General features: G+C 44.7%; 2 protein-coding genes across 5 annotated transcripts in view; one reads left to right on the forward strand and one right to left on the reverse strand.

Moving 5' to 3' along the window:
- ZBTB49 (zinc finger and BTB domain containing 49) overlaps window positions 1–1,719 on the reverse strand; it is a 31,569-nt gene extending 29,850 nt beyond the window's left edge. The window contains exon 1 of the mRNA XM_004038376.5: window positions 1,556–1,719. The gene's annotated coding sequence lies outside the window, so the exon portion shown is untranslated. The remainder of the gene's footprint in view (window positions 1–1,555) is intronic.
- Window positions 1,693–24,158, forward strand: LYAR (Ly1 antibody reactive). 4 transcript variants are annotated; one of them, XM_019025779.4, is made up of 11 exons: window positions 1,702–1,869; window positions 5,311–5,364; window positions 7,277–7,432; window positions 8,092–8,266; window positions 9,990–10,104; window positions 12,142–12,249; window positions 12,361–12,444; window positions 17,110–17,512; window positions 18,219–18,305; window positions 23,261–23,346; window positions 23,854–24,158. In XM_019025779.4, exons 4-11 carry the CDS (start codon window positions 8,145–8,147, stop codon window positions 23,986–23,988), a joined length of 1,140 nt encoding a protein of 379 aa, XP_018881324.3. In that variant the 5' UTR covers window positions 1,702–1,869; window positions 5,311–5,364; window positions 7,277–7,432; window positions 8,092–8,144; the 3' UTR covers window positions 23,989–24,158. The 4 variants fall into 4 exon arrangements, with proteins under 4 accessions (XP_004038422.4, XP_018881324.3, XP_018881322.3 ...); XM_019025778.3 differs by having other exon boundaries at window positions 1,851–2,010; XM_004038374.5 differs by lacking the exon at window positions 7,277–7,432 and having other exon boundaries at window positions 1,693–1,869.
- Window positions 24,159–24,468: the final 310 nt, after the last annotated feature.

A 24,468-nucleotide genomic window follows, 5' to 3' on the forward strand; every position in this document is an offset into this window, starting at 1 on the left:
CTGCCTGCCTCGGCCTCCCAAAGCGCTGGGATTACAGGCGTGAGCCACCGCACCCAGCCCTGTACCAAAGTTATTAAATGGAGGAAGCAGAAATTAATTTGGGAGGGAGGGTCAGGGAAAACTTCCTGGAAGACACATCTATGCTGAAATTTGAGTTAAGTTTGCCAGACTAAAAAAATGAGAGGGCTCACTTTCTTTGAGTATTCAGGAGGACAAACAAACAAACAACAACAACAAAACCCAAAAACAGTACGAGAGCACAAACAAGACTGAAGTACACATATGTGCCCTGAACACAAAAAACATCTTGAGCACCCTGCTTTTAAGCCTCCTGGCCATTCTGTCACTTCTGTTGGAAAGTATTTCCCTCCTTGTCCATTTCTGTGAATTCCTTTTGTTATGGGTAAACTGTTCCCCCAGCACTCCAGAATGTGATTGTATTTGGAGATCAGGCTTTTAAGAAGGTAATTAAGTTAAAACGAGGCCATTAAGGTGGGCCCTAATACAACCTGACTGACGTTCTTATAAAGAGGAAATTTGGATGCAAAGAGAGACACCAGAGATGTGAAAACACGGAGGAAAGACCATGCGAGGACACAGCAAGAAAGCAGCCACGTGCAAGCCAAGGAGAAATGTCTCAGAAGAAACCAAACCTGAAGACACCTTGATCTTGGACTTCTAACCTCCAGAACTATGAGAAAATAATAAATTTCTGTTGTTTAAGCCACCCAGTATTTTCTTTGCAGTCCTAGCAAACTAATACACCTTCTATTCCAGGCCCAACACTGCTCACTTCCAGAGTGAAACCTTATCACCCATATACACACACCTCGGGAGTGAAGGTTTCTCACAATACTCTGTGCATCCTCCATTCAACTTTCATTCATTCATTTAAGCAACAAACACCTAGTGACCACCACTGTGTGCCAGACCCTGTTTTAAGGGCTGAGAAGAGCTAACGTTTATTGAGTACTTACTAAGTGGCAGCCACTAGTCTAAGCGATTTACATGCACCAACTCACGAAATACGACAAGGTTCCAGGGACGCAGGTGCCGCTATGACACTCGCTTTACAGATGCGGGGCTGAGGCACAAAGAGGCCACACCGTAATGAAACTGAGCTAGGCTGTGGGCTCTGTCGTCTTAAGCGCTACTCTCAGCTACAGCGTGGAAGGAAACAGAAGCCGAGAGATGGGCAGCGCGGAGCGGAGGCGGGCCGGGCTGGCTTCCAGCGGGCAAAGCCTGGAGATGAGAGGGCGCGGGTGGGGTTTCCAGGCCGAGGGAGCTGCACCAGGAAGAAGGCCCGGCTCCCAGGCCCGGAACCTGGCCGTCTGGGTCTCAGTCCGCGTCCCCTGTGATGCCCGGCACAGAGCAAATGCTCGCTGACTCTCGCAGGAGCCGCCAACCCCCCGGGTATCCTCGAGTGCCCAGAGACGGGAAGGAGCGGTGGGTCCATGCCCTTCTGGGCCACCTTCGGGCGCCCGGCCTCCCTTCCCTTCCGGGCCATTCCCACCAGCCCCAGCCCCGCACGCCTTCGCAAGGCCAGCCACCTTACCCTCGGAGGCCGCTCTCTGCCCCGCCGCCTACTCTTCACCTGCAGCAGCTCCTTCAAGGCCACTCGCAGCGATCCGCTGGCCGCGGAACCATCCCGACAACGCCCCCTTGGCTTGCGGGAACCGCCTTCCTGCTTCCGTTGGCGTCACTTCCACGGAGGGGCGTGGCCGCGGTGCGCAGGCGCGCTGGGTGGTTCAGAAGCGAATTCTGCACCGCGAAGCCTGAGAGGCAGGTAGCTGCGGCGCTGGGCTGGCGGCGGCGAGTCCACGTGCTCCCCGCGGCCGGTTGAAACCGTTGGCGGGCGCTGGCTGAGAGGTGAGGGGTGGTGGCCCAGAGGTCCGACCTGGGAGGCTGGGGCTCAGAGAGTGAGTAGGGGAGGGACGGGATTTCCACCGTCAGCCCCTCTGGGTTACGCATGGAGGAAGGAGTTCCATTCAGATCTCACTCCTGCTCTGGGTAAGTGGCAGGAGTCCTGGACTTAGGGTGACCAACTCGTTTTCGTTTTAAAACTTAAGGTCCCGCGTCCTGGGAACTCCCTCGGGCCTGACCAAACCAGGACGGTTGGTCACCGCCCGACTGGGCATGTTGGAGACAGGGCTCTTCTCTGAGCCTTGGGAGATCAGTCCCTAAAGAGGAGGCCTTAGGATGTAGCGGTCCAGAGCACATACTTAGGATCAGAATAACTACTGCGTGTGAATCTGGGTTGCCACTACCTGGATGTGGGATGACCTGGTGTAAGTTTTTTAACCTCTTTGCGCCTCAGTTTCCTCATCTGTCATAACATATAGACCCTAACTCGGAGGACTGTGATGAGGATTACATGAGTAGAAATGTGTTAACCTCCTATGAGAGGGCTTGGGTGCTCCATGAATGTTAGGATTCTCTGCAGCACCTACCTCTGAGGAGAGAGGGAGGAGGATGAGGTGGGGTCTGTATTTGCAACCCTGATTTCTAGCAGAGAGGGCCCACTTGGGACTTACTCACATTGTGCCCGAGGCTCCCAGGGTCTAGCATAGTGGCTGACACATGGTAGTTACTCGAGTGAAGGGATGGTGTTTAAAACAGTGCTGGTGATGCCGTGGGTGGGGTAGGAGGCAGAGAGAAATGGCTTCTGTGCCTCAGTTTGCTCATCTGTTTAGTGGAGATAGGTGCACCTACTTCCCAGGGCTTTTGCAAGGAACAAGGGAGAGATTCTCTCCTTGTGAATGTCACCCATTGTAACCCTTGTCAGCCTCATACACAAAGGTTTAGGCAGGATGGTGGACAGAGTATGTTCGTCTGTCCTTCTCTTGCACCATACCCATGGTTTCTCAGAATGCTACCCGTGGAAGGGGCTTGAGTCTTGTCAAGTTGGCCTGACTTCTTGTTTCACAGATGAGATAACTTGAAGTTTATGGAGGCAGTGGCATGCTCAGGGTCACAGTGTTCAGTGGGGGATATCCTGGGGTTGCCAGCTAGGCCCCTCAGGTGGGCTGTTTCAGTGGTAGTGGTGGTAATTATGTGTAGGTCAGTGTCTGTATGTGCATGCAAGAATATTTTAAGAATAGTCAAGGCCAAGCGCAGTGGCCCGTGCCTGTCATCCGAGCACTTTGGGAGGCCGAGGAGGGTGGATCACCTGAGGTCAAGAGTTCACAACCAGCCTGGCCAACATGGTGAAACTCCGTCTCTACTAAAAATACAAAAATTAGCCGGGCATGGTGGCATGTGCCTGTAATCCCAGCTACTGGGGAGGCTGAGGCCGGAGAATCACTTGAACCTGGGAGGCAAAGGTTGCAGTGAGCCGAGGTCGCGCCATTGTACTCCAGCCTGGGCAACGGAGCAAGACTCCGTCTCAAAAAAAAAAAAAGAAAAAAAATTTAATAAGTAATACAAAAATATAGAGGGAAGAAGATTTAAAAAAAATCATTCCAATCTCAGAACCAAACCTAAGGACATGTTATCAGGGGACTTGGTAGAGTAGGCAGCCATGGGTTGAGGAGCCAGAGAAGGTTGGAGTGAGTTTATGAACATAAATGGGTGGGTTGATGGTCATATTTAAAGGAGCATGGGTTTAGGAGGGGGCTGGGTATAATAGCATTGATGTGCAAATTAGTAGGTCACAGAGAAACCTTTCTACAATTGGGCAGGGATGAAGCTTTCATATCTGGTGTCTTATTTAACTTTCCACCCAATGCTTTGAGTTAGGTGTTAGATCCATTTTACAGATAAACAGATTCTGGAAAGTTAAGGTGCTTTGAGGTCATTTAGTTTTTAATGACTTTTTTGACATTAGCAGATGTAGGCTCCAGCTCAGATCCTCTGCGCCTGAGTCAGGGCCCTGTCCAACAAAAGCTGGCAACCATCTTGTTAAGAGAAGACTAACAAGTTCCCAGCCCCTTACTGACCGCTGGCTGCTGCCCCTCAGCTAGCTTTGCTGTCCAGCCCCTGACAGCCTCTCCTGTGACATGGGTGGTCTCCTTGCCCACTGCACAGAGGTTTTATAATTAAGACTTAGGGTTCTAATATTTATACACGGAAAGTCATCTTATAGAGACCTTAATTTTTTTTCTCTTTGGATGAGGACCTCAAGGTCCCAGGTGCTGAGTAAGCACCAAGCAAACGGCTAGGACATGGCAGGTCAAGATGGAGGCAGGGTGGGAGCCTGGGCTTGCTGCCTGGTCTTTCAGGCCACCTCTGCCACTTACTGTGACTTCGGGCAGTTCACTTACCCTCCTGAGCCTTAGGTTTTCTCTCCAAATGGAGGTAGTATGATCATAGCAGTCTTAGTTGTATTGGGTGCAGTTGTGTTCATAAATGGGACACGGCTTTGTAGAGAGCTAATGATCATGTGTTCTATGGTGCAGACCCCATCATCTTTTTCATGGGTATGGCATGTGATGAGAGCTCAGTAAACTGACCATACAGACAGACGAAGACGCAGCCAGGAGCACACGCAGAGGACCTGCGTGAGGGCCCCAGGTGTATCTGGGTGGATAGGATAGTGTCAGCATTCAGGAAATGTCTGCCGAATTGAGTTAAAGTGACTGAGCAAAAACCGAAGTATGCTCTCAACCAGTCCAAGAACACTGCCTTCTGCCTGCCCTTCTCTTTTAACATGCGCATGTGGCCAGAAGGAAAGCATGTAGAATCTCTCTGGCTGCGCTGGGACTGGACATGGGGCAGAGGGAGTTGGGGAGCCAGGGAAGGAAAAGAGGACTCTGTTTAGATCCAGCCCCATAAAAAAACTGCTATCTTTTTACACTTAGGGCTAAATGTTGAAATATGTCACATCTGAGCCCGGCAGACTGGGTGTCCTCAAAATCTTAATGCAGTTTTAAGCTTTCATAATTTCAGAAGCATAAATGATCCAAACTTGCCAAAACATCATTTAAAAGTTTAATTAAAGCCGGGCGCGGTGGCTCACGCCTGTAATCCCAGCACTTTGGGAGGCCGAGGCAGGCGGATCACGAGGTCAGGAGATTGAGACCATCCTGGCTAACACGGTGAAACCCCATCTCTACTAAAAAATACAAAAAATTAGCTGGGCATGGTGGCGGATGCCTGTAATCCCAGCTACTCGGGAGGCTGAGGCAAGAGAATGGCATGAACCCGGGAGGCGGAGCTTGCAGTGAGCCGAGAATGTACCACTGCACTCCAGCCTGGGCGACAAAGCGAGACTCCTTTCTCCAAAAAAAAAAAAAAAGTTTAATTAAATTTCCTTCATGCTTATCTAGTCTTGTGGAATTTGAACAATACCGTTTTACTTTTTTGTTTTAGGCAATGTTTGCTGTCTTCCATTGGAGTGACTGAATTTCTACATGACGGCTTTTTGTAAGTTTGTAGCATTTACATTTTTGTTTTAGGCAATGTTTGCTGTCTTCCGTTAGAGGGACTGAATTTCCACCTGATGGCTTTTTGTAAGTTTGTAGCATTTACGCTTACGAATATTAAGCCTGCACTAAGACCTGGGACACCCTGTCTGCTGTGCAGTTAGGCTGACTTTGAAGCTTCTGATGGTTTTGAGCTTTTCTTTGAAGCCCAAGCAAGTGTTTGTGGCATAAATTACAGGTATTTTCGCCTGGGGCTGGGTTGGGTTTGAGGTGTAATCAAGGTGCTGGACTGTCCTCCAGGCTCTGAATAAGGGAGAGGTAAGCTCCTTACAGACATTAGCTCATTAGCCAAGCAAGTGGACACAGAGCTGTTCCCATTTCATGGCAAGTGTAAAAATCCGGAGGAAGGCAGGAAGAGACAGTTCTGACTTCCTGTGCAATCCACCCATTCGGCCTTAAACAAGTAAAGACCAAATGAAAATGATGTGAGAGTTATTTTTTAGCTGGACATGTAATCAGATTCTAATCACCTTCTGAATTGATATTTAATTACACCGTAGTGTGTAGCCGATCTCCAGAGAGATAGAATGTTTGGCACAGTTACTCTTGAGTATCTTTTTGTCAACATCACTGCTTTCACTGCTTCTTTCAGTCAATATATTTTGTTTCCAGCTTCCTTCCTAGACCTTTAATTCCTGACCTGCTGGGACAGGAATCTCTCAATTGACTCTTAAGCCTTGTCGAAACCTTTCTTCCTCCCATCTCCCACTCCATCAAGAAATAGAATTGTCCTCAGCAACAGAGGTTGGCAAGCTCTAAGCCATATCTAAGTTTCAGAGACTGTTTTTTGTTGTTGTATCTTATTAGAAAAGTGCTTTAACGTTTTTCAGCAGGTAATTTGGCATATCACGGCTGCTTTCACCTTGCATCTGTGATGACAATCTATTTCTTGGTGACTAATGAGTTATTCCTGCTCTTACACCAAAGTGCACCTCCATGCTCTTTGAGAATGTGATGTTGGCTCTTATTCCAGCCTTTGTTCTCCCTTGTCAGGCAGGATAGTTGCTCTTGTTGCCTGACATGTTGATCATCCCTCTGCCTTTTTTAGAATGGTAAGCTTTGAGGGAGCTGGGTCGTGGGAAACGTGATTCCAGCTCCCAGGAGCTTGACAGTATCACACATCTTTACAGTAAGCAGATGAGAAGATGACAGTTGCTGCAGCACATCGAGGGTAGTCATGTTTTCCTTCCTGAGGATTTGGTGCTAGGTTGTAGCTGACCACATGCTGTCCGCTTACTAACATACGCTGATAGTGAGCTGAGGAGCGGGGCCTGGGACCGCGGAATCAGGGGTCTGTGGTTTGTATGTAGTGTAGAAGCTGAGCTGGTGTCTGATAGTGTCCCACAGGGCAAGAGGCCTCCACAAGAGACCAGCTGGACCTTTGTGAACCCTGGAGATGCAGCCAGGATGTACATTTCCATTCAAGGCTGAATGGACATGAATAACCCTGGTCGTTGCTTGGGTGTGGCCTCACTGGCAGTGATCCAAAACATGCTGGTGGAGGAGCAACGGTGATTTCATGCATGGGAATTCTCTGCAAACCAAGGGTAGATCATTTGTACTGAAAGCTTGTTGGATGAAGTCCTACCCTGAAGTAAATTGCATCGGTTTACTTGACCCTCACCTTTGTTTTCATAATGAGAAAGAAAGCTCTGGGTTAAACAGTTCTCAGTATTTTTGCTGTAAAACTTATAATGTAAAACAACAATGCTGTTTTAAAATCTAGTGATTAAAAATTATATAAGTATGGAAAATTACTGTGACTTCTCTAACACTTCTAGACGAATTTGTGTTTTCCTGAGCACGGTAGCATTTCTGTGAAATTTTACAATGATGTTTATGTGCGTGTGCAGACATACTTCTTGTTGAGGCAGTGCTCGGGACACCTGGGCTTGTGAACTCCAGTAATTCAGCACCCAGCAGTTGGGACACCTGGACTTGGTTCCATTTCTTTCTGACTTGTCTGACAAGCTGCCACATGAAGGAGGCCCCTGTCCATTACAGCTGAGGTGCATGTCCTCATTTTAACCTTTGTAGATATATAGTAATATTGATATGAATGCTTTTAGTGCCATGGAAATTGTGCCCATTGAATTGCCTCTTCTTCACTTTCTAAACTTCACTCAGTTTTCCTCTTGCTGTGTTCTTAGTATATTTGAGGACCTGAAATAGTTTGTAGTGTACACCTAAAGTGCAATGCCTTCTATAAGTTTCATATACAGAGAGAGAGTTTAAGGTATTGTGGAAAGTAAGATTTAACACCCTCAAAGCTCTTCATCTTGAGAGCCAATCTGCCAGGTTTAAATCCTGGTTCTGTTAACCGTGCATCCTTGGGCAAGTTATGTAATCTCTGTGTCTCAGTTACCTCATATAAATTCTGAACAATAATAGTCCTTCCCTCATAGGGTTACTGCGGGGATTGAATAAGTGAATACATGTAAAGCCTCTAGAATAGTGCCTGGCACATGGTAAGGACACAATAAATGTTAGCCTTTCTCATTGCTAATGTTAGTTTTACTTATATGAATGGTGGAATTTTATGTAGATTGCTAATCAACTTTGACTCTGTTATTTTCATGTGAAATTATGGTTGAAAAGTTAGCTGCATGAGCCATTTATTGAAATGAGAAGTTTCAGTTTATAATGAGAATTGTCTTTTTTTCCTTAGGACAAGACTTAAAACCTGTCTTGGATAGAGAATATTTAGCCATTTACCTAAAAATGGTATTTTTTACATGCAATGCATGTGGTGAATCAGTGAAGAAAATACAAGTGGAAAAGCATGTGTCTGTTTGCAGAAACTGTGAATGCCTTTCTTGCATTGACTGCGGTAAAGATTTCTGGTAAGCTTCACAGAATTCATGTAGATCCATAGTAAATCCAGATCAGTTTTGGAAGCCTTGGCCCCACAAAGCTTGGAAAAATAGTGGCAAATTTGAAGAACGAAATTAAGACTAAAAACTGGTATGGTGCATTGATGAAAACTGGTGTGATTCTTTCAAATGTGCTTTACTAGGCCGGGCGCAGTGGCTCAGGCCTGTAATCCCAGCACTTTGGGAGGCCAAGGTGGGCAGATCATGAGGTCAGGAGTTGAAGACCAGCCTGGCCAACATGGTGAAACCCTGTCTCTACTAAAAATACAAAAATTAGTCAGGCGTGGTGGTGGGCGCCTGTAATCCCAGCTACTCGGGAGGCTGAGGCAGGAGAATCGCTTGAACCCAGGAGGCAGAGGTTGCGGTGAGCCGAGATTTCACCACTGCACTCCAGCCTGGGCAACAGAGCAAGTTAACCCCGTCTCGGGGGGGAAAAATGTGCTTTACGAAACAATTTACTTTTTGAGGATATGTTAAAGAAAAGACTAGGGGAAGGGGAATTATGATGATTAGAGCGTTCAGTCAGTTGGTGGCACTGGTTGCTATTGCATTGCCACTGTTAACAGACCCAGGGTACTAACTGCGTGGAAGATGGCTCCAGGGGTTTAGAGCCAGTTTCGTTAGACCATGGGTATCGCGTGCCCATCACAGTGGAGAGATGGACTTATAAACCAGAAAGTGAATTTATGAGCTCACAGTGGGGCAGATGACTGGTAGCAGAGGAAACTATGTCCTCCCTAGAAAATCAGAGGTGCTGGTGGAAGTGAGGCTCTTCCTGGCCCCACGGGTGTGTCAGGAGACACTTCCACTGAGGAGGCCTCTGTGAATGTGAGGAGTTAGCGGGGAGGGACAGGACAGATCCTGCCTTAGACACCGTTTCTTCAGGTGGGTCGTTTGCAGAGGGCTCCCCTCTTGAATTTCATGTTGATTCCCCTTCAGCCTCAGAAGGTCCAGGCGAGAAGCTGGCTTCTGGCTGCATCTGCCCCAGTGTCCTCTGAGGCATTCGGATGGTACTGGCTAGTACTCTCTTTTAATTCATTCTGGAGCAGTGATTTTTTTTTGGAAACTGCTAACCTCTGTTCAGACGTAATCCTAGGAGGAAGCTTGATATATAAAGTAGGTTAAAATTGAGTTTTCATTAGGGGACTTTGCCCTGGACTTGTCCCCAACATTTCCCTGAAGAACCCCATAGAGCTTTACAAAGATTATATGAGAAAGAATTTAGTTTTCTTTTTTCCCAGGACCCTAAGGGATCCAGAACTGTTGGTAACCTCATGCTGCCATTTTATATCTGTTTTTGATTTATTCTATAACTAATTATTGACTGTCTATTAGACATTGAGATTTTTATAATTTAAAAAAACTACCCTATTGCATAGAACTATTTTCTTGTTTATTCAGTATATGTACACTTATGACTTAAAAAAAAATACTGCCTATCAATTTAGCTTAAGCTGTTTATAAAAATGGGGGAAAAGTTTGGTGATGGGTCTTATATTGAAGACTTTGGAGGAAGGGGGATGTGGTTCTGACCAGGAGGTTGTAAACATAATAAGTGAAATAGATGGGGTGCTTGTGTGGTAGACACGTGAAAATATACAGTGTAGACCATAGAAGATAGTGGCAGCATGCTGGTATTAGCGCCTCCAACTTGGGTATCAGTCTAATGGCAGAACTTTTGATCACTTTAAAGGGGCGATGACTATAAAAACCACGTGAAATGCATAAGTGAAGATCAGAAGTATGGTGGCAAAGGCTATGAAGGTAAAACCCACAAAGGCGACATTAAACAGCAGGCGTGGATTCAGGTAACATCTTTCTAACTCATTGAGTAGCTTCCTCTGACAGCTTCCGCTTTCTTTGGAAGCCCAAGAGACTAAGAGTAAATGTGTCATCCCTGCAGACAAGCTCTGGAAACCTCATGTCCTAGGATAGACAGGTTGAACTAAAACCTCCTGAAAAAGAATTCTTTGGCTGGGCGTGGTGGCTCACGCCTGTAATCCCAGCACTTTGGGAGGCCAAGGCAGGCGAGTCACGAGGTCAGGAGTTCAAGACCAGCCTAGACAACGTGGTGAAACCCCATCTCTACTAAAAATACAAAAAATTAGCCGGGCATAGTGGCGGGTGCCTGTAATCCCAGCTACTCAGGATGCTGAGGCAGGAGAATCGCTTGAACCCAGGAGGCAGAGGTTGCAGTGAGCCGAGATTGTACTGGGCGACAGAGTGAGACTCCATCTCAAAAAAAAAAAAAGAAAAGAAAAGAAAGAAAAAAAGTTCTTTATTCTTCTAGCTGTTAAAACAGTTGCAGTGCATTATACCTTTAATCCATGTGTTTTGTTAATTTCTTGAAAAAAAAAATTTTAGAATTCTCATTAGCTTTCCCTTGGCTGTAAAACTAAATGGAAGCTTCTAATCTCTCCCTGCTTCTAGTGATAATGGAGCTTTTATAACTCAAGCCATGTTAATCTGTCACGTCTGCCAGTCATTAGAATTAGGCAAAATAAAGATACTTTCGTCAATGTAGAGAATTTTCTACTTAACTAAAATAGCATGAAAACATGCACAGTAGAAATGGCAGAAGCATTGACTCCCTAATTCACTGGGAAGTATAACTCTCAGAATGCTACTGATCATTTACAGAATAGGTAGCAGGAGGAAGGATTCAGAAAGGAAGGTGGGATAATGCAAAGACGGATGTAATCTATTGAAAAGCCTGTGTTTTTCTAAAAACCAATAAAAAGTAATTGTTCCATTTGATAATAGAGTTGAAACGTGAATTTTTCAGACATTAACTAGCTTACTGAATGAGCATACTACTGGGAGGGTATTTCTGTTCACAAAGGACTTACTAGAGCAGATTGAGAAGCTAATGAAATCCTGTTTGCACTGGTGACCAGCAGCCACACTTTTGGGCACTCTCTGTAATTCTCTAAAAACCAGATGACGTTCCTAGACCCTAAGGTTGAGGTGCATGGGTCTGTGAGTTCTGTCTCTGTTGCTGTCACACTCAATGAAATCCTCTGAAGCAGGGGTCAGCAAACTACAGAAACTTACTACAGCTTTGTAATAAGTTTTGAAATCAGAAAATATGAGATCTGCATTTTTATTGTTCTTTTCAAGATTGTTTTGGCTATTTGGTATCTTTTGAGATTCCCTGTGAGTTTTAGGGTGGATTTTTCTGTTTCTGTAAAAACGTATATATACACACACATTGGATTTTGATAGGAATTGTATTGAATCTGTAGATTGCTTGGGTAGTATTAACATCTTAACAACTTTAAGTCTCCCAGTCCATGAGTATGGAATGTTTTTCATTTATTTCTGTCTACTTTAATTTCTTTCAGCAGTGTTTTTTGGTTTTCGGTAAACAAGTCTTTTGCCTCTTCAGTTAAGTTTATTCCTGATTATTGTTTTTGATGCTGTTGCAAATGGAATTGTTTTCTTAATTTCTCTTTCTGGTTGTTATATAAAATGCAACTTGATTTTTGAATGTGGATTTTGTATCCTGCAACTTTGCTGGGTTTGATTATTCTAACAATTTTTGTGTGGACTCTTTAGGACTTTTGACATATAAGACCACATCATCTGTGAACAGAGATAATTTTACTTCATCCTTTGCAATTAGGATGTCTTTTATTTTGTTTTCTTGCCTAACTGCTCTGGCTAGGACTCCAGTACTATGTTAATAGAAGTTAACCTATATATTTTTAAGCGTAGACATAAATACAGAATCTGGGCTTAAAACGTGAACGCTTTAGCCATGGCAAGGACTTTTTCAATTGGCTTTCATGAAACTCATGTTGGTTGTTTATTAATAGTTTTTCTTTTTTCTTCCCTTTTTGTAGAAAATTAGTGAATTAATAAAGAGACCCAACGTCAGCCCCAAAGTGAGAGAACTTTTAGAGCAAATTAGTGCTTTTGACAACGTTCCCAGGAAAAAGGCGAAATTTCAGGTATGAATTGACTTTCTTGAATGGAGGGGGCCGTGTGGCCCATCAGTGAGTGAGCTTGTGTGTACCTGTCCAAGTGGGATCAATAGTTCTTTTTCTTTTTGTTTCTTACAGAATTGGATGAAGAACAGTTTAAAAGTTCATAATGAATCCATTCTGGACCAGGTGTGGAATATCTTTTCTGAAGCTTCCAACAGCGTAAGTCAGATCTGATTTTAGATTTGCATTGTGGCAAAAATAATTAGTCATAATGAAATGGGAATTTCTTATTTTTGGAAGTCAAGGCAGCCTTCTTTTTTATTTTTATTTTTTTGACACGGAGTCTTACTCTGTTGCCCAGGCTGCAGTGCAGTGGTGCGATCGTGGCTCACTGCAACTTCTGCCTCTGGGTTCAAGCAATTCTCGTGTCTCAGCCTCCCAAGTAGCTGGGACTATAGGCACGAGCCATCATGCCCAGCTAATTTTATGTATTTTTTTTTTTTTAGCAGAGACAGAGTTTCACCATGTTAAGCAGGCTGGTCTCGAACTCCTGACCTCAGGTGACCTGCCTGCGTTGGCCTCCCAAAGTGCTGGAATTACAGGCATGAGCCTCCGCACCTGGCCCAGCCTTCTTTTTTAGAGAACCTCTTAATGCCTTCATTTACGGAAAGGAAGAAGCTGAATGCACTGCAGAGACTTCCTTATTGTGAAGAGCAAGGTGTTTCATCCCAGTGTTTGATACCGGTGCCAGCCCAGTATGTAATGATTTGCTTAGTAATCAGGCAGCGGCAGGGAGATAGATACGTGGGAAAGAAAGAACAGGAGCTTTGGATTTCTCACAGACCTGGTTCAAATCCCTGCTGTGCAGTTTGCCTGACGTTTGATCTTAGGCACATTATTTAGCCTCTGAGCCTCAGTTTCCTTATCTAAAAAAAATGTGGATAGTAATATTCATTCATTTATTTAATACTTAACTGAGTGCCTGATCTGTGCCCGGCCCTGAACAAAAAAATCTAAAGTATCCCAGGTGGTGGTGCATGAGGGAAAATAAAACAGGGTGAGGACGTAGTGACTAGGTGTTCCTCTGGATAAGGGGTGAGGGGTCACAGCGGCCTCTGAAGGTTACGGTTAAGGTAGATGAGCAGTCTGCTTGAAGCGCCTTCCTTCTGGTAGAAGGAGAGCTCCCTTCAAGTAATTAAATCAGCCACCTGTTAGTCAAAATGGTTTAATAGAGGCCCTAAATGTGGACTATATATGTAGAAAATCTTGGTTTGGTATCTTTTAGCCACATTGTTGATTACATTGTTTATTTTTGTGTAAATATCAGTTTCAAAAAACAGTGGAGTCAGAACCCCACTGGTCTTTCATTCTTGTCAAATTATCGGGAGTTGATGCACTTATGTGGAGAGAATACTTTCGGCAACAAGTGGGCATCAAGATGAAAATTTATCTCGGAGTACACCTAGCGTTTGTCTCTTTCAGAATGTACAAATTGGCCCTTTGAAACCGTATAACCAATCATTAGATTGGCCTTTATGTGGCATCTATTTTTTAAGGTTATTTCTGTTTTAACTAAGAATCAAAGATTTGAAATTGCTTCAACTGCAGGGTTTTAGAAAGTTTTTTCCAGTTCCCCTTTTGAAATGTGAACATATTAAACATTAAATAAAATAAGGAGTAAATAGCCCCTGATAAACCCTGAGCTCTGCGAAACGCAGCTTGTCATCCCTTACCTCTGCCTTTGCACCGCGGCCCTCCCAGCATACCCTGTGTAGTGCAGAGCAGAGGGTCCTGAGGCCTTGTCCTCCGTACCTTGGTTGTTTATCCTCCTGTAACTCTGCCAGATGTCAGGTCGGATGCTTTTCTGTCCTCTACCCCATCACAGTTCACCTGATCACTGTGGATGCAACTAGGCCAAGGTCCTGGCTGGTTGGAGTTGTGTTCTAGTGGGGGAGATAGGCACCACGTGCGGGTCCATGGTGTAATGTCAGGTCCTGATCAGCACTGGGAAGAAGCCAGAGGCATTGGGAGGCCAGGACTGAGGTGCTCGATTAGGAAAGAGTCAGGGCATCACAGAGGAGACCACATTTGAGGAGAGTGTGTAATGAGGTAAAAAGAAGATGGGGAAGAATTGGTTCACCTATTTATTGAGCAGCTACCAGATGGGTAAATGTGTGCCTCCCTCCCTCTCTCCCTATGGCCGAGGAGTTGGTTTAGACAAAGAGGCAAGGCACCAGCTGAAAATCTGGTCTGGATTGTGTAGAAGGGAAGCCAGGGTCTCAGGCTCTCAGTGGTTAAAATAATATTTTATGGCGGGCACAGTGGCTCATGCCTATAATCCCAGCACTTTGGGAGGCGGAGGCAGGCAGATCAGTTGAGGTCAGGAGTTCGAGACCAGCCCGACCAACATGGTGAAACCCTGTCTTTACTAAAAATACAAAAATTAGCTGGGTGTGGTGGCAGGCACCTGGAATCCCAGCTACTCGGGAGGTTGAGGCACAAGAATCATTTGAACCTGGGAGGCGGAGGTTGCAGCTGATATTGTGCCACTGCGCTCCAGCCTGGGTGATAGAGCGAGACTCAGTCTCAAAAAATCATAATGATAATAATATTTTACTAGAAGTTATCGACAGAATTGTAGGACAGATGTGAAGTTTCTTTGTCCCCTTCTTCCTAAGTCTACTTCTGAAATCCTCCTCTGCCCTTTACCCCATGAGCCTTGACAACTTGATGCTGCTAAGCCACTGCTACTGAGAAAACCAGGTGGTTACATCAGTATCCATTTTCTTTTCTTTTGAGACGGAGTCTCACTCTGTCACCCAGGCTGGAGTACGGTGGCACGATCTCGGCTCACAGCAACCTCTGCCTCCTGGGTTTAAGTGATTCTCCTGTCCCAGCCCCCTGAGTAGCTAGGATTACAGGCGCTTGCCACCACGCCTGGCTAATTGTTGTATTTTTAGTAGAGACAGGGTTTCACCATGTTGGCCAGGCTGGTCTCGAACTCCTGACCTCAGGCGATCTCCCTACCTCGGCCTCCCAAAGTGCTGGGATTACAAGGGTGAGCCACCGCGCCCAGCCTACAGTATCCGTTTTCTTTTTTTTTTGAGACAGAGTTTCATTCTTGTCACCCAGGCTGGAGTGCAATGGCGTGATCTTGGCTCACTGCAACCTCCACCTTCCGGGTTCAAGTGATTCTCCTGCCTCAGCCTCCCCAGTATCCATTTTCTAATGCTGCTCTTGTAGCCAAGGATCGAGCCTTAAGGTCTGAGTCCTGAGTCCTTGTACTCTAGTGAAAGCTTGTCCTTTTTTATTTGGTCCATTTTTGAGGACATAGTCCTTGCTACCCACAATCTCCCAAAGGAGGAAGATTGTAGGTAACTTACCCTGTCCTTTGACTAGACTAACAGAGACAGAATTTGAACCCCTGCCTGCAGGTGCATCAGCTCAGTGGTTTCTCACACCTGGAAGCAGCCACTGGCCACTCTCTTTCCCTCCAGAGGCATCAGGGAACATGGAGCAGTTCAATAAATTGCTCCAGGTCATCTCTTGAGAAAGGGGCTCAGGGAGGGAGTTCAGGAAGGAATGGGACTGAACTTGCTGATGTCACTGTTTAAAGTAGGCTCTATGTGCTGATTTTAATAAGGTAATGCAAGGCCTGGCGCTGTGGCACACACCTGTAATCCCACCACTTTGGGAGGCCAGGTCGGGTGGATCACCTGAGGTTGGGAGTTCAAGACCAGCCTGGCCAACATGGTGAAACCCTGTCTCTACTAAAAATACAAAAATTAGCCAGGTGTGGTGGTGCATGCCTGTAATCCCAGCTACTCAGAAGGCTGAGACAGGAGAATCACTTGAATCTGGGAGGTGGAGGTTGCAGTGAGCTGAGATTGCACCACTGCACTCCAGCCTGGGTGACAGAGTGAGACTCTGTCTCAAAAAAAATACATAAATAAGGTAATGTATTTAACAGGGGTAACCATTAGAGAGACACCTCCATACATAAAGAATGGTGACCCCGTCTCTACAGAAAATACAAAAATTTTCCGGTTATGATAGCTTGTGCCTGTGGTCCCAGCTACTTGGGAGTCTGAGGCAGGAGTGTTGCTTGAGTCTGGGAGTTGGAGGTTGCAGTGAGCTGAGATTGTGCCACTACATTTCAGCCTGTGCAACAGAACAAAGCAAGACCCCTGTCTCCATTAAAAAAAAAAAAAAAAGAATGGTGAGAATGGTGACCATTCTTCTAATGGTAACTTTCCAGTCTGAATAATGATGATAATAACAGTACCATTTTCTAAGGCTGATAATTTACAAAACTCTTCACACACAATGGGCTGGTTTATTGGGCATGTGTTATGCTAATAAGCACATGACGGATCTTTCCTCGTTTCATCCGTCCGTGTGTGAGGTAGGTATTACTACCTTTCATTTTACAGATGAGGAAATAGGTTTGGAAAAGATAAATAACTTGCCCTTAGTCACCTGACTAGGAATTAATGGAACTGGAGCTTGAACCCGGGTCTGCAGACACATAACATCCAGTGGTTTCTACCACCCCTAAGTACTCTTCTCTTATCTAAAAGGTGAATAGTGAGCTGGAATGAAAGGTCTTATCTTCAGCGACATAAGGATTCTTCACTTTTCCAGTGGAATGAAAATGTCTGTTCTGTGCAGACAGAGGGGTGTGGACTGGGGGAAGTGGTTTCCCATTTTGTATATTTACTGCTACATTTTAGCTGTTGGTGGGGGTCATAGTTATAAAACGATAAGGGATTAAACCAACCGTTTTTCTTGAACAGTTTATGTAGTAGGCCCAGGCAATAACGTGACAACTCTATTTACACATTTAAAATGAATATGTGTTTCTTGCTTTTGCTTAATGATAAGGAACCAGTCAATAAGGAACAGGATCAACAGCCACTCCACCCAGTGGCCACTCCACATGCAGAAATCTCCACCAAGGTTCCAGCCTCCAAAGTGAAAGACGCCGTGGAACAGCAAGGGGAGGTGAAGAAGAATAAAAGAGAAAGAAAGGAAGAACGGCAGAAGAAAAGGAAAAGAGAAAAGAAAGAACTAAAATTAGAAAACCACCAGGAAAACTCAAGGAATCAGAAGCCTAAGAAGCGCAAAAAGGGACAGGAGGCTGACCTTGAGGCTGGTGGGGAGGAAGTCCCTGAGGCCAACGGCTCTGCAGGGAAGAGGAGCAAGAAGAAGAAGCAGCGCAAGGACAGCGCCAGTGAGGAAGAGGCACACGTGGGCGCAGGGAAGAGGAAGCGGAGGCACTCGGAAGGTAAGTGGCTAGCTCACGCTCTAGGATATTCATCTGAAAACCGGGAAAGCTGTGAATTTGGGATATTTAAGCCTGTTAGACCTAGTGTTTTGTGTGCGTGTGTGTGTGTGTGGTTTTCTTGTTTTTTTTTTTTTTTTTTGAGACGGAGTCTTGCTCTGTTGCCCAGGCTGGCGTGCGGTGGCACGATCTCAGCTCACTGCAACCTCCACCTCCCAGGTTCAAGCGATTCTTCTGTCTCAGCCTCCTGAGTAGCTGAGATTACAGGTGTGTGTCACCAGACCCAGCTAATTTTTGTATTTTTAGTAGAGATGGGGTTTCGCCATGTTAGCCTGGCTGGTCTCGGACTCCTGACCTCTGGTGATCCGCGCCCCTCGGCCTCCCAAAGTGCTGGGATTACAGACATGAGCTACCGCACCTAGCTAGACCTTATGTTTTGAACCAAGTAAGGGAACGAGCATAAGCTTTGTGGCCAGGCAGAGGTGGGCCCTGCCCAGGCAAATGATCTCACTTCTCAACTCCCTTCATCCCATCTGCAGCATGGAGGAGGATAAAACTCTCCTGGGGTTTTATAAACTGGGGCTGGGCAGCTTGGAGAAGAAATGAGATGATACCTGGAGTTTGCCTAGCTCGCATAAGGTCTCATTAAATGGTAGCTGCTAGCATAAATGCAAAATCTTCTTTAAAAAAAATCTTTCCAAATACTTAGGTGAAACAGATTCTAAGAAGAAAAAGATGAAGCTCCCAGAGCATCCTGAGGGCGGAGAACCAGAAGACGATGAGGCTCCTGCAAAAGGTATATCACTGCTGTCATTTGAAGAGCACAGCTGGGCACAGCGGCTCTCACTGATAGTCCCAGCTACTTCAGAGGCAGGGGCAGGAGGGTCACTTGAGCTCAGGAGTTTGAGGCTGTAGTGAGCCATGGGCGTACCACTTTCAAAAAGAGAGAGAGAGAGAAAAGAAAAGAAACAAATACACAGTCCCTTGTAGGTTGGGAGAGGGGCCGAGAGATGCCCCCTTCTGGGGAAGGAAGGTGTAATCTGGGCACTTCTAGTAGGGTCTTACCCTCCAGAGGTATATATAAGAATTTGAAAGTAAAATCAGTTCTCTAGGGTGTGTGAGTCAGTCTTATAGTGCCTCTCACCCACTGTCTTTAAGGAGAAAAGTAAAGCAGTCTGGTTTGGAAATGTATGTTATCTTTGAAATTTAAATAAGCGCAATATAGCTTTCTGAGACCCTGTTCCCTTTCGCTCCTCCCCAACTCTCTTGCCCCTGCCTTTCATTGTTCTCTTAGAAGTCCCCTGAACTGTGCCCCTGCCCATCTCTGGGCCTGTTTCTGGGGTCTCCTTGCTTGTATCCTCAACCTCAGAATCCAGTCCCTGGCCTTCACGGGCCCTCTGAAATGCTGTCTCTTACACAAAGCTTCTCTCCTGCTTCTTCAGGCCTGAAGCACTCATACCTGTCAGGAGGTGGCAGGTCGTCATGTCTCTGCCACCTCCCCCAACCCCCAGGATCCTGCCGTTCAGAACAGGTCCAAAGACTCAAATGGGCCTGCAGCTTTATTAGCAGAGTTCAGTGACTGCCAGCATTGGGTTAGATCTCTAAGCTTAAAACCCCCTTCTCAACTTAGTAAACAGTAGTGTCCCCATATCTGTGGAATGGAAAATTCCAGAAATAAACAATTGATAAGTTTTCCATTGCATGCTGTTCTGAGCAGCATGGCGAGATCTCTTGCTGTCCTGCTGTATGCCTTCTTCACCACAAGAAGGGTGAGGATAGGACAATAAGATATTTAGAGAAACAGAGAGAGACCACATTCACATAACTTTTATTATAGTGTATTGTAAAATTGTTCTATTTTATTATTAGTTATTGATAATCTTTTACTGTGCCTAATTTATAAGTGGAGCATTGTCATAGGCATGCATGAATATTTAGGAAAAGACAGTATATATAGGGGTTCAGTACTATCATGATTTCAGGCATCCACTGGGGGTCTGGGAACTGTCCCCTGCAGATCAAGGGGGACAACTGGAATGGTTATCTTTGTTGTTGTTGTTACATTTTTTGTTTTGAGATCCTTGTAGACTCACATGCAGTTGTAAGAAGTAATGGAGACTCAGGCGTCCTTATGTATCCGCGTACCCTTTACCTTGTTGCCACCCAGGATAACACTTTACACAACTGTAGTACAGCATCTCAGCCGGGATGTTGACATGGATACGCTTCCATTTCCATTGCCATTGCGCAAGGCTGCCTCCTGCTGCCCTCTTGTAGCCACAGCCACTTCCCTCTCACCCCCACCCCCTCCTTAGCCTCTGGCGATCACTAATCTGTTCTTCATTTCTGGAATCTCAGAATGTTCTATGAATGGAATCATACAGTATGTAACCTTTTGAGATTGACTCTTCGCTCAGCGTTTTTCTCTGGAGATTCACCCAGGTTGCTGAACTGATCAATATTCATTTTATTGGTGAGGAGTATCCCATGCTGTGCATGCATCACAGTTCTTTCTTCATTTACCTGTTGAGGCACACCTGGGTGGTTTCTAATCTCTGGTTATTAATGAATAAAGCTGCAGTAAACATTGATGTGCAGGTTTCTGTGTGAACTAAGTCAGTTTTTCTGAAGTGAATGTTCAATGCTGTGTCATACAGTAGTTGCATATTCTTTCTAAGAAACCGCCAGCTCAATAACTAATGCTGGCGAGGATGTGGAGAAAAAGGAACGCTGGTGCACTGTTGGTGGGAATGTAAATTAGTACAACCACTATGGAGAACTGCTTGGAGGTTCCTCAGAAACCTAAAAATAGAGCTCCCGTACGATCCAGCAGCCCCACTGTTTGGGTATATATTCAGAAGAAGGGAAATCCCTGTGTTGAAGAGATACCTGCACTCCCGTGTTTGTTGCAGCACTATTTACAATAACCAAGATTGGAGCAACCTATGTGTCCAGCAGCAGATGAATGGGTAAAGAAAATATGGTGCATGTACACAGTGGAGTACTATTCAGCCATAAAAAGAATGAGAGCCTGTCGTTTGCAGCAACGTGGATGGAACTGGAAGTCATTACGCTAAGTGAAATAAGCCAAGCACAGGAAGACAAGCATAGCCTGTTTTCACTTATTTGTGGGATCTAAAAATCAAAACAGTTGCCAACTCATGGAGATAGAGAGTAAAAGGATGGTTACCAGAGACTGGAAAGGGTGGTGGGAGGCTGTGGGAGAGGTGGGGATGGTTAATGGGTATCAAGAAAATAGAATGAATAAGATCTAGTATTTCATAACACAACAGGGTGGCTGTAGTCAATAATAATTTAATTGTACGTTTTAAAATAACTAGAGTATAATTGGATTGTTTGTAACACAAAAGGATAAATGCTTGAGGTGATGGATACCCCATTTACTCTGATGTAAGTATCATACATTGCATGTCTGTATCAAAATATCTCACGTGCCCCATATACACCTGCTGTGTACCCACAAAAATTTAAAAAGGAAAAAACTGCCAGCTGTTTCAGGAGTCTCTGTACACATTTTATATTCCCAGTAGCAGTGTGTAAGGGATCTAGTTTCTCCACATCATGGTCAATATTAGGCGTTGCCACTGTGTTGTATTTTTGCCATTCTGATAGATGTGTGGTAACCGCTCATTGTGGTTTGAATTTGTGTGGCCCTAATGGCTAATGTTGTTGAGCGTCTTCTTCTGTGCATATTTGCTATCTGTATATGTTTTTGTTGAAATGTCTGCTCTCTTTTTTTAAATTTTTTTTCCCTATTTTCTAATTTGAGTTGTTTGGGGTTTTTTTGGTTGTTGTTTTTGTGGGGGTTGTTTTTTTTAACTGTTAAGATTTTAGTTTTTAAATTTATTCTAAATAGTACTCCTTTGTGGGACATACAGTTTGTGAATCTTTTTTCAGTCTTTTGCTTGTTTTTTCATCATAACAGAGTCTTTTTAGGGCAAATGATTTTTATTTGGATAAAGTTCAATTTATCAATTTATCTTATGGATTGTGCTAACAACTCTTTACCTAGCCCTAAGCCTAAAGATTTTTTTGTTTTCTAAATTATCTTAATGGATAACTTTTTTTTTTTTCCACAAATCAACATTTTATGTAGTTCAGGGGTACAATTTAATGTGTTACTGTATTTTATTTTTATTTTTCGAGACAGGGTCTCACTGTTGCCCAGGGTGGAGTGCATTGGTGTGATCATGACTCACTGCAGCCTCAACTTCCTAAGCTCAAGCAATCTTCCTGAGTAGTTAGGACTACAGGTACACACCACCACACCCAGCGAAGTTTTAAAATTTTGTGACGGAGGTCTTACAGTGTTGCCCAGGCCTGTCTTGAACTCCTGGGCTCAAGCAATCCTTCCGCCTCAGCCTCCCAAAGTGCCTGGATTACAAGCATGAGCCACCATGCCCAGCTCAACTTAATGTTTTATTATACATGTACATTGTGAAATAGTCACTACAATCAAGCTAATTAACACATTTATCACCTCACATAGTTTACGTGTGTGTGTGTGTTGAGAACACTTAAGATATATCCTCACAGCAAATTTCAGGTCTATGTTAAATGCCTCCTAGTCTTACATTTTTTATTGAAGTCCATGATCCATTTTGAGTTAGTTGTTTTTGTAAGGTGTGAGATCCTGTTTACGCTTTCTGTTTTAACTGGCTTTCTCTCACATGACTTTGGTGGTTGTGGAGGGGCACGGCCTTGTTGCTGTCAGGTGGGGGCGGAAGTCCAGGCTCTCTACTCAGCCTCCATCCACACCTGAGGATGGCCACTTCTTGCTCCTGCCGGGCAGGGCTCCTGGTGCAGGCTCCACTTACATCACAGCAGGGGCAGCCTCATGACCGGCCTGTGTGGATGAGACCCCTGAATTCCTGCTTGGCCTTCTGTGACACCGTCCCTCATTACAGCCTTGCAAGGGTAGATAACTCAGGCTCGCCACTCGGCTTTTGCTGGTGCGGGTTGGGGTGGAGCCACTGTTTTTTCTGTGATGTGTGGCTGCGGTAGGGTTGTTATTATACAAAAGTTTTCTGTCTTGCTAGGCTGCCCTTTCCCGGTCCTTTGCCAAGAGAGCAGGCTTCTGTTGGGACTGTTTTGTCTGTGCTGTTGGTGTTCAGGTTGCTGGGTTCTTCAACTCCAGATCTGGGGTACAGGCAGCAAGAAGCTCACCCCGTGTTGCTCTGCAGGCCCCGAGGTCCCAGCTGGTCTCTACCTTTCAGAGTCTTCTTACATTTCTTGCCTATATAGTTTCAGGGTTCTCAGTTGTAGTGGGCAGGAGGAAGGGGAAAGTGTGTCCACTCCATCTTCCCAGAAGCAGAAGTCCCCTAGATGAGTATTTTTAGTTCCTCTATAATAGTTTGTGGTTGTCCTCTCTCTCATTTCAGGTCAAGCTGCTTTTGCCCATCTTTGTCCTCCCTACTGTGCATGGACAGCCCCATGATCTTAGTGGATGCTTAGGAAATCTGTGTTGAGTTCATTACATACAACTCTGTCTAGGAGTTTGTCATGCCAATAGCACATGGGCACCTGCTCACTCTAAGAGCCAGTCCTTTGAAGGGTAGTGAGTGCTTCTAGGACATTGGAATTGAACAGATGCTTGGTGCTATGGAGTCCGGTTCATTAGAGGGTTAGCTCATTTCCTGGGAAGCAAATAGGTGTTGCAGAAGTTGTTTCTTTACCCTTCTCGTAGTACAACAAAATGAAATGTCTTAAATATTATTATTTATATTGTAGGTAAATTCAACTGGAAGGGAACTATTAAAGCAATTCTGAAACAGGCCCCAGACAATGAAATAACAATCAAAAAGCTAAGGAAAAAGGTATGGCATATGAACAAACCCACATGTCTAACCGCTGGGGAGAACTGATTTCTAAATGTACAAGTGTTTGTTTTTTTCTTTTTTCACCTAAAACACTGAAAATCTGTGTGTGTGTCTCAGTGATTTTCAAGCTGCTCCAAAGCCCCACACAGCCTCAGCCAGGGTGGTGCCTAGATTTGGGGCTTGTTTATAAGACTTTGAAGACAGGCTCCATTTATTTAATTTTTATTGTTTGGAAATTATTGTTCTAGATATTTGCTCTCTTTTGCCTATCCCAGAGCAGTGGTTTCTTCTCCTTTATTTCACTTTGTTTCTCAGGATGACTCACACATGGCCAAACCCCTGCACATGGCTGCTGCCTGGGTTTTCCAAGGAGAGCATGCCGGTGTCGCTTGCTCCTGGGTTTCTTTTATTTTTTCCTGTTGTTCTATTTCTGGGTTAAAGACAGAACATTTTCAGATAATTTTCCAGGTCAAATACACTTATTTGATGTTTTTCTTTGTGAAGGTTTTAGCTCAGTACTACACAGTGACAGATGAGCATCACAGATCCGAAGAGGAACTCCTGGTCATCTTTAACAAGAAAATCAGCAAGAACCCTACCTTTAAGTTATTAAAGGACAAAGTCAAGCTTGTGAAATGAACATTTGTGTATTTAAAAATTGAATCCATTCTGCTGACTTCTTCCTTTCACTGCTGTTTATAAAATGTGTAATGAATTCTAACAACTCAAATTTTGCTTTTAAGAAAAAATATATTTTTGGTATAACTTTTATGAGAAAAATAAAATATATTCTGGTCCAAACTTCTAAATTTGTTGTGGCAAAAATTATTGAACTTTACAACATAGTTTTGTGTGAAAAATTGTTTTCAATGTAGTGCAGCAACAAGTAAAAAAGTAATTCCTCTTTTGATCAGACTAAAAAGTATTCATTTTAACCACATCATTTCTACACTTTGTTGTTATTGTTGTTTGAGAAAGGGTCTCTGTCGCCCAGCCTGGAGTGCAGTGGCACAGTCTCAGCTCACTGCAACCTCCACCTCCCAGGTTCAAGCAATTCTGCCTCAGCCTCCTGAGTAGCTGGGATTACAGGCACCCGCCACCACACCTGGCTAATTTTTA

The sequence above is a fragment of the Gorilla gorilla genome, chromosome 3, assembly GCF_029281585.2.
Source record: "Gorilla gorilla gorilla isolate KB3781 chromosome 3, NHGRI_mGorGor1-v2.1_pri, whole genome shotgun sequence".
Taxonomy (NCBI): Eukaryota; Metazoa; Chordata; class Mammalia; order Primates; family Hominidae; genus Gorilla; species Gorilla gorilla.

What these genes read in the sequence shown, in the direction of transcription:
- LYAR (XM_004038374.5), top strand. Translation starts at nt 8,145, where the DNA reads ATGGTATTTTTTACATGCAATGCATGTGGTGAATCAGTGAAGAAAATA. An exon ending in GACTGCGGTAAAGATTTCTG is followed by an intron (nt 8,267 to 9,989) that starts GTAAGCTTCACA and finishes ATCACTTTAAAG; the next exon opens with GGGCGATGACTATAAAAACC. An exon ending in TCAAAAAGCTAAGGAAAAAG is followed by an intron (nt 23,347 to 23,853) that starts GTATGGCATATG and finishes TTCTTTGTGAAG; the next exon opens with GTTTTAGCTCAGTACTACAC.